Source organism: Procambarus clarkii, chromosome 62 (assembly GCF_040958095.1).
Source record: "Procambarus clarkii isolate CNS0578487 chromosome 62, FALCON_Pclarkii_2.0, whole genome shotgun sequence".
Lineage (NCBI taxonomy): Eukaryota > Metazoa > Arthropoda > Malacostraca > Decapoda > Cambaridae > Procambarus > Procambarus clarkii.
In genome coordinates, this window is record NC_091211.1 from 2540490 (window position 1) to 2550715 (window position 10226).

General features: G+C 38.2%; 1 protein-coding gene across 1 annotated transcript; it reads right to left on the bottom strand.

Annotated features, from left to right (window-relative positions):
* Nucleotides 1–213: 213 nt before the first annotated feature.
* LOC138354230 (S-adenosylmethionine synthase-like) lies at nucleotides 214–4705 on the bottom strand. The gene is made up of 2 exons (XM_069308117.1): nucleotides 3967–4705; nucleotides 214–296 (listed from the first exon to the last, which is right to left on the bottom strand). Exons 1-2 carry the CDS (start codon nucleotides 4703–4705, stop codon nucleotides 214–216), a joined length of 822 nt encoding a protein of 273 aa, XP_069164218.1.
* Between the last annotated feature and the right edge of the window lie 5521 nt (nucleotides 4706–10226).

A 10226-nucleotide genomic window follows, 5' to 3' on the forward strand; every position in this document is an offset into this window, starting at 1 on the left:
TTCACGGAAAAAATCTAAAAATACTAAAAAATTATATAAAAAGGAAAACAATTACAATTCCATCAGCCATGACACAACACCAGAGTCCATTGAGCTATCTCAACAATCTTCCCTCAGTCCAACAGAAGCTTCTAAAGTACCTCAAGAATCATTAACGTCCATTGAACTATCTCAACAATCCTCCCTCGGTCCAACAGAAGCTTCTAAAGTACCTCAAGAATCATTGGGTACTAACCCAATGTTCGGATCTTCGGATCTTCGGATCTCGGTTACTAACTTTAAACCAGCAGAAACCTCTAAGAAGCAAGAAGAGATGTTACAAAAGTTAGAGAACCACTTTAACTCCCTACAACAGCAACAAACTACAACCCAAGACGAATCAGACCAACTTAAGCTCCTTGATTCTGTCATCATCTCATCACAGGATTTTCCCCATGAAACTGACAGAGAAGACTGTACTGCCATCGCGATCCAGGAATTGCGTACTAAGTTGAATTATTCAATCGAAGCAAGAGACATTAAGTCAGCTTATAGAGTGGGTACCAAATCATCTGGTGCAAACAACAGAAGGATACGCGTGAAGTTAGATAGCTGCTCCCGCAAGTCAGACCTTATCACTGCTGCAGTCGCTAGGAAATCCAAGGTTTATGTGAACGAATGTCTTACCAGATTCAGACAAAATCTCTTATTTAAACTAAGTGGAATTCGCAATAGATCCACTGCTATTAAACATTGTTTTGTGCGCGATGGTAAAATAATAGCTAGGAAGACTGACTCTGGAAACACTTATGTCATAACCACTGAAGCACACCTCACTTCTTTCCTGGATGACTGTGGGATATCAGCTGAATAACCAGAACATAATTTGTAGTCTCACATACAACCAAAGTGTACTTAAGCTCTGCCTTTCCTTTCCAAAGGTGTTTATTTTTATTTTTATTTTAATTTTTACTTTATTTTTTGTTTGTCATCTTTGCCTGTTTTATACTCTTAATTATTTGTTCTTAGTTAATCCCCTTGTCACTAAACCTAGGGCTTTTTATTACCCTGTTAATTAACCATTACTAAGCTAATTATCTTCAAGATCATTTTTTTTATGATTATTATTTTTCTTATTATTTTTTTATTTTACATTTATATTGTCAGTCTCTACTGATTTTTTGTGTTTTATTTTATGTAACTTCTGTGTCCTCCCTGGCTATCTATTGGATCTTTATTTTACTTCTAAATTGTTACTATTTTATTGTATCTGCTCTTATTCTTGTGTTTTGCTTTATCGTGTATCTTGTATCGTGATCCCTCTGCATCTCTATGCACACTGATATTGATCCTGATCAAAATCTTCTGTCTCATATCTATACCAACCAGCACATTGATCATCATTATTGTAAGTATTTCACAGCACACCAGGCTAAAAACAAACTCCAAAATAGCACCTATCTATCAGTTTATAACCAAAATGTTAGATCACTTGGTAAACATTTTGACGATTTAAATGCACTACTCACAGCACTAGGTACTAACCTATCGTTCATTATTTTAACAGAAACTTGGCTAAATAAAGACTATACCCAACTCTACAACTTAGCTTGTTATAAAGCCATTCATAACTGTAGGCCTAATAAAAAAGGTGGTGGCACAGCTATATATTACCGAGATACATTTATCTGCAACAGTGTTATTAGTGACAGAGATGACTACTGTGAATATACTTTTGCTCAGTTTACAATTAAATCCCTTAAATCCTCTTTGACTATTGGAGCCATCTATAGATTTCCTAATACTAACATAGCTTCTTTCTCAGACAACCTAAGAAATCTTATTATAAACAACAATCTCAACAAAAACCACATCATTCTGGGAGGAGACTTTAATATTGACCTGGGTCAACAAAACTGCTCTCAAGTTGACTATTTCCTTAACAGCATGAACTCCTGTATGCTAATCCCCACTATCACCAAACCTACCCGAGTCACTCAAACATCAGCCACTACCTTGGACCACATATGGACAAACATAACAGCTCCCCTTGTATCTGGTATAATCTACGACAGAACAACTGACCACTATCCTACCTTTCTCATAGCGAACATGGACATAACACCACCAAAAAGCAAGAAACTTTCATTTAGGCTACACAGTGAATCAGCTTTAGACAATCTTACAGAGGCACTTCACAATATTAACTGAGATTCTGAATTCAATAATACCCATGATATAAATTCATTAGCTTAATATTCTTTGCTAACATTAAAATGTTAGCTAAGAATATTAATTCCTCAGACACATTTGCTAGCATTAAATTTAACATTTATGTGGAAGTCGAGAAAGAAGAACAAACAAAAGAATCACATGGAGGAGGAGAATTACAAAATGCAGGAGAAGGAGTAGGAAAGGTAAAAACTTCACAAACAGTAGAAGGAGGAGGAGAAGGAGGAGGAGGAGGAGGAGGAGGAGGAGGAGAACCACAAACAGTTGGAAGAGAAGGAGGAGAATCACAAGCAGTAGAAGGAGGAGGACAAACAGTAGAAGGAGGAGGAGGAGGAGGAGAACCACAAACAGTTGGAGGAGAAGGAGGAGGAGAACCACAAACAGTTGGAGGAGGAGGAGGGGAACCACAAACAGAAGGAGGAGGAGGAGGAGGAGGAGAACCACAAACAGTTGGAGGAGAAGGAGGAGGAGAACCACAAACAGTTGGAGGAGAAGGAGGAGGAGGAGAACCACAAACAGTTGGAGGAGAAGGAGGAGGAGGAGAACCACAAACAGTTGGAGGAGGAGGAGGAGGAGAACCACAAACAGTTGGAGGAGAAGGAGGAGGAAGAGGAGGGGGAGGAGGAGAATCACAAACAGTAGAAGGAGGAGGAGGAGGAGGAGAATCACAAACAGTTGGAGGAGAAGGAGGAAAATCACAAACAGTTGGAGGAGGAGGACAAACAGTAAAAGGAGGAGGAGGACCACAAACAGTTGGAGGAGAAGGAGGAGGACAAACAGTAGAAGGAGGAGGAGGAGAAGAATCACAAACAGTTGGAGGAGAAGGAGGAGAACCACAAACAGTTGGAGGAGAAGGAGGAGGAGGAGAATCACAAACAGTAGAAGGAGGAGGAGGAGGAGGATCACATAGAACCCCCCACCGGAAAGATAAAAACTGGATTCAGTTTAAAGGAAGAAAACGTATTTATCTTGACCCAGACGCTGGTCACCTTATAAGATAAAAAACCAAATTCTATCTATTTATAGGGTCATTTTAATTTTATTTACTCTGATATATAAAAGGCCCGGAGATTTTATATACTCTGGTATATAAAACGTCAAAAAAGTATATAAAATTATCAATTGAATATAAAATTAAAGGTTCCCACCAGGCTTCTGTGCTGGCTAGGGTTCAAGTCTCCTGGTGGGAAAGTGTTCTAAAGTTGTATAACTTCACTCTCGTGTTTAGGAGAGTTGTGAATCAAGCATAGACATAGTGTTCTCCCATATTAACAGGGACTTGATGAAAAACGTAAAAATGAATGCCATCCTTAAGAATTATTTGACTCTAAAATTCAGGGATGGTCAACTTCTTGGGCTGCTCCCAAGAGAACTGTTGCCGTCCAAAATGTCCATAACACGAGGTATCACTGTAAATTGGTCTCTTTAAGCCCAGCTCCTTGACAATATGTCCTAGTCGTAGATCAAAGTTGTGGTTAACAATCTTCAGAAGCTGTTTTGATGTGTACTGTGAGGTGCCATAGTGGAAGCTGCTGATGCTTATGGGGTGCACAACACTAATGGCGTAAGATACCTGAACCAAACAGCGTCTACATAATTTGTTTTTCACCAGTGACTTGGCAACCCATCGTGCGGCATAGGCCGCTGAGCGGTCAATCTTTGTGTAATCTTTGCCAGAGAACGCTCCCCCGCCGTGAGCGCCCCACCCACCGTAAGTGTCAACGATGATTTTCCTACCAGTTAGCCCAGCGTTACCTTGAGGTCCACCCATGATGAATTCTCCGCAAGGGTTGATGTGGTATTTCGTTTGAGTATCTATATATTTTTCAGGAATAATGACCTTGATGACCTTCTCTATAACCTCGTCACGCAAAGCTTCGACAGTAATTTGTTCCGAGTGCTGTACAGAAGCGACAACAGTGTTCACTCTTTTGGGAATAACAGCTCCTTGATCGAAGGCATACTGGCATGTGACTTGAGTCTTACAGTCAGGTCGCGCCCACCAGAACGTCCCATCTCTTCGCAGCTCGGCAATCTTCTGATTGAGACGGTGTGCCAGCATAATAGTTAAGGGCATGCACTCATCGGTCTCATCAGTGGCATAACCAAACATCAGTCCCTGGTCCCCTGGACCAATGTTGTCATCACTGCGCCCGATGTGTACACCATTAGCAATCTCCGCACACTTTGGCTCCAGGGCCAGAAGAATATTGCAGGTCTTGTAGTCAAAGCCCTTTCGTGAATCATCAAAACCAATTTTCTTAACAATATCACGCACAATTTGTTGATAATTAACTTGGGCCTTGGACGTAATCTCCCCACAGATCAGGATCATACCAGTTTTGGTACACGTTTCACAAGCAACTTTGGCGTCAGGGTCCTTGCTAAGATGGGCATCAAGCACTGCGTCGCTGATCTGATCGCAAATTTTGTCGGGGTGGCCTTTGCCTACGCTCTCACTGGTGAAGAGGAACGTCTCATGATCTCCATCCATGCTCTCAGCGCACTATCCTGGGGAACGAAAATGTTACTTCTAATTACTCTTGAATTTGGGACCAGGTTTCCTTGGCTAGATTTTAACTAAATTAAAATCCGTTATGTAAAGGAATATTATTAAAAACATTGACCTAATTGTGTGAAGAGAGAAAGAGAGAGAGAACGCTAACCTGGTCACGTGGAGAGAGAGCAATTGAGCAACTGTAAAGCAAGTGTGCAGCTGCTCTGTCTTATAACAAAACTGTGAGTCAAAAAAGAATATGGATCATTTATTTTATTTTGAAATGATTATAAACCATTTAAAAAAACCATTATTACTCATTCTAATTGGAAGAGTGAATGTATAATTTGGTAACCTGTAATCCTTAACTCTTAATGAACATAATAATTCCATCTGGTGAAAGGGATAATAATAATATTGTGTCAATAATTATAGAAGTATTTATTAGTCATATATAAAAATGTAATAGAAGGAACAATAAGATTTGAAATTCAATTCATATATTTCCAACCAGTCTCCAAGGTAAACAGCCTCTGTCAAATGGTAGATAAGATACATTATAAATCATCCTTATTATATGTTGTTAACAAAAAGCTGCTGTACGTGTGGACATTTGTATCCAAGATGTTTTTTCTCTATTATTAATTCTCTCCCGCAACCACCACATTCTCTTTTTTTTTTTTTTGGTTCATAATGATTGAGATGACGATGATGTTCCCTAATAATACTTCTAATTTCTAGAAGAGTCTTGGGTATGAAGTATTCAATATGGTCTCCCTCAGCGCCTTCAGCTGCCAACACATCTTCGCGTTCATTTCCATAGATTCCAACATGGGAGGGAATCCACAGGAACTTGACAACTCTTCCCTGGTTGGTTAGTACCTTCACAACTCTCTTAATTTCAGCGACTATTGAAAGATTCTCGTCCCGATCTTTATTTAGGCTTTGCAGTGCTGCTTTCGAATCGGTGCAAATCACTGCACCCGTAGTATTCTGTTCAATAATATACCTTAACGCCATAGCAATGGCAGTTAACTCTGCTTGTGTTGAAGAGGTATAGTTCTCAATGCGCGCTTTTTCCTCATTTTTTGGTGGAAAAAATACATCATCCTTCTTAATTACCATGTATGCTGCACCCGCCCGGCCATTAATAGGATTAGATGACCCATCAGTGAAGATTTGATCTAGTTCATCTCCAGCTTCATTATAAATTTCCTTAAGATACTTGTGGCTTATTTCTTGGGGTACCATGTTGGTTTTTTTCTATACCATATCATTGATGATAATCCTGCATGAGTCATTCAGGAGATCCACCCAGGGAGGTAATCTTTCTACAGGAATGAGCTCACGAGCTTGTTGAAGTAGGTGAAGATCTTCAAGGTAGCCGACTGCTCTGTGATGCCATTTTTTGCTTCTCTTGTTTCCCCCTGAAAGTAGCACAGAGCTCAATTTTTTTTTAGCCATGTCATTATAATGTGGATCTCTGGCAATCCTAATTGCAATGGCTTCAATGATTGAAATAGCTTCATCCTGTATGCTTTCTAGCCTATTCATATCACTTTGTGAATAAGTACATAAAACAGGTGCTGCATTGTCAATGACGGAGCGTACATAGTTTGTGTACATCATTTTAAGTACAGCAATAGAGGCTCCATGGCCATCATTCCAAGTCATAGCTTTCAGTTTCAGTTCCCTGAGTCGACTTTTGCATGTTCCTATGATTTGATTGAGCTCCTCTTTCTTTCCCTTGTTTGAGCCGACGGTGACGCCAAGGTACCGATAGTGGTCAACCCATTCAAGTGTTACACCATTAATTTGCAATTCTTCATTTTCCCTCCGCTTGCAATGGGAGTATGCTTTTGTCTTGTTTGTGGAGAGAGTGAAACCGAGCTCAATACATTTCCTTCCAAGGAGTTCAATGGCCTGTTTTATTTTATCAAAGGTGGGAGCTTGTATTAGGACATCATCTGCATATCCCACTAGTTGTGTTCCTTCAGGAAAATCAATATTGGCAATTGCATTCATAAGTACATTGAATAGTGTAGGGCTTAAGACTCCTCCTTGGGGGGTCCCGAGTTCCATATTCATTGTTCTTGAGATTGCTCCATTGAAGTAGACCTTAGCTTTCCTCCCTGTGAGGTAGTCTTCAATCCATTTCATGAGTCTTCCCTTGACACCCATACATGCAAGCTCGTCCAGGATCGCAATTCCCTGGGCTTTGTCGAAGGCTCCTTTTATGTCAACAAATACAGAGTACCTAGCCGTGTCATTAACCAGGTAATTAATTATACAATTGGCTGTGCTCCGTCCTTTGACATATCCATTGACTCCTTCCCCCAAACCTACCTATTTTGTGTAACAGTCGTTTTAGGATGATCTTTTCCAGCATCTTGCAAGTACATGACACGAGACTGATAGGTCTGTAATTGCCAGGGTCATTGGGTTTTGGTATGGGAACAATTTTGGCGTGTTTCCATTGTGTGGGCAGAACTCCATTTAGGAATGATTTGTTAAACAATAGGAGTAGTGGATTCCCAGACACTTCACACAGTGCATTAAGTATGTCGTAGGTAATGCCATCCTCACCAGGTGCTGTAATTTTACCTCTCTTAACAGCCGCCCTTACTTCCTGGGCTGTGATAGGTTCTCCATATTCGTCCTCACTAGACTGTGCTCTCGCTATTCTAGTTCTTCTGTCATTCTGTAGCAGGAGCTGTTCCATGACGATTTCCGTTGAGAGGGAGGAGGAGGATGCTGCCTTACTCCACATGTGAATTAATTCTTCAGCTTTACTCTGTGGATCTTTGCCTCGAGACATTTTCTTCCGAGGGGGTCTTCGCCGAGGCGTAGACAACTATTCTAAGACAACTTTCAATTTGGTGATTAAGGTCATCAACAAATGTATCAATATCTTCTGGGATTTGGTATTCCCTGAACCAGTCATTCATCCTGTCTATGAAGATTGGCTTCATATCTCGTCTGAGTGATAACCACCTTCTTTTATTTGACTCATTCTTTCTCAAATTGTTCATGTCGACAAAGGTAATCAGTGTGCCCGGTGGTCACAACATAAACTTTTGCCCAAGGTATATAATATGCTACTGACATCTGTGTCAAGTGAATTGAACAGGAGAACATCCTCTTTTATATCCCTCTATAAATAAAATATATATAAAAAAATATTTATTTTAATTTGTTTTCTTTTATTAATCCAATTATCCTTGTTTAATTATCGAACATTGTAATTTGTTAATTATATATTGTTTTGAATGGGAAAGATGCTTACATACATACATATATATCTCAAAGGCATAGATTAGTTTAGTAAAGTTACTACAAAAAATTCAATATAATAGTAGTAATTAGGTTACATTTGTATACTACAGGACTTTGGGACTTTCAGTTGTGTGGGCCTAGCTAGTTTGTTTCCCCTTAGCTGGCAGAATACCACCCCCCTGCAACAGCATTTGTAGGATTCATGGGGCATAGATGAGACCAAGGAGTATGCTTACCTCTACAATTACAACAAAATGGAAATTTTTGTTTCTTTGTACACTCTTTAGAGTCATGTTTATTACCACAGTACTTACACCTGGGGTCGTACTGACATTTCCAAACCAAATGCCCCCAATAATAACACTTCAGGCATAATTTTGGCTTCTCTTGGTATTTTGAAACTTTTCTATAGCCTAGTCCTTGTACAAAAAGTTTTTTAGGAGCCTCACCTTTTATTAAAGCTATAACCTGACTTTGTTTTTTATAATGAACAATGTTTCTCTTTACCCAAACAACACTGTCATTGTAAAGGAGATGATCGGGATCCAAGTAAGTTGGACATTTGAAAAGTATGACCTTTGTGAAAATACCTTCTTCTGGAACAACCATCACAATATTCTGAAAGCCATCTGTAGTTAAATGTTTAACGGCCTCTTCTGTTCCAACTGTGATATATGGCTGATGAAGACCCTGACCCTCCTTGAACACTGGTTTAAAATCTGGATACTCCATAGCTAAACGTACAGTCCACACCATCTTTTCATTGAAGTTCAGTAGGCATGTTTTAGGAAATAACAACCGCCTCCTTAGGCAGACTGCCTCAGTCATTTCATCAACACATAAGTTACTCACTCTTATCACTGTAATCGTTGAGAATCACTAATTCACACTGTATATTTAGCTAGTTGTTTGATTACTACTACTACTACTAATTTCTGTTGATTCAAAAAAACAAAAAAAAAGTTTGCAGCACAGGGGCATTTGGTATGCTCAATGTCCTAAACTTCCTCTAACAAATTAGGAATAAATATTCGTTCACAAATTAGTTGTGAAATTCGATCTCTCTTTTTCACAATAAAATCTACTTTAGAATAATTGAAGAGAACCACAGAAACATTTCACCATCAATGACACCACCCCTAACATCAATGTGATTAAAAAAAAAAAAAGTAAGACCAGATCTTGGAGCTATTCTTCATAACAACCTTCTGGTACTTTTACTTGAATATCTATCTTGATTACACCTTTTCCTTGTGCTGGCACAGTAACATCGTAGGCAGCACTGAAGCAAAAGGTAGACTGTTAATTAAAATATATATGGTAATTAAAATATATTTAAATATAAATAAGTCATAAATTAAAAAAAAAAGTAAATTCCAACTATACCTGTACAAGTCATATCCAGCAGCTAGTGTAGATCCAAAATGAACCTTAACAAGTTTACGTATTGTTCTTCTGACATGATATATGCCAAGAAAATGTGGTGGTAATAGAAAAGAAGTTCAGGTAGGAGAGATATATATCTGTGTTTACTCTCACTCCGACAGAATTAATAATCTCATTAATATTTCTACTCCTTTTATATGTTCCTTGAGGTGCCAGTTACCACCAGAAACAAGTAAAAAAGTTGTTTAAAGATTTGGTCAATGTTCCAATACACTTATTAGTTTTCAAAAAACGTCTGAAAATGAATGTCTGGAGTTATCAAATCTAAAGCTGATATATCTTTGGTAAACTGTTCCAACAAATGTTCATCCAGGCTGGTTATGCTTTTAAATACAGTTCCACATTCAAAACAAGTAAAAAAGTTGTTTAAAGATTTGGGACTGATTTGTTGTCTGTTTCCACATATACGATATTTTTTTCACTGTTTGTTTTCAAAGGCTCCCAGCAAACATTTTCATGTTTTTAAAACATCCTAAAAACGACATTTCATTGTTTTCAGCACGTTTATAATTACGTTTAGAAAAGTTTTTTTGAGAACTTTTATATACAACCTTAGAATGTAAATAATTAACATTTCTAAAAACTTTTTTATAATCTTTTAATTACCTACATTAAAACGTTTAGGGTAAATTAGGGTATAATAATTTTTTAATTCATATCTGAAATAGAAAGGGAGAGAAAGAAAGAAGACATATCTGAGAAAGAAATGGACATCCTATATATGTATGTGTAAATTACAAATAAATAGGGTACAAAAAAAGAATTAAAATATTATATTTATTTAATTAAGAATGAG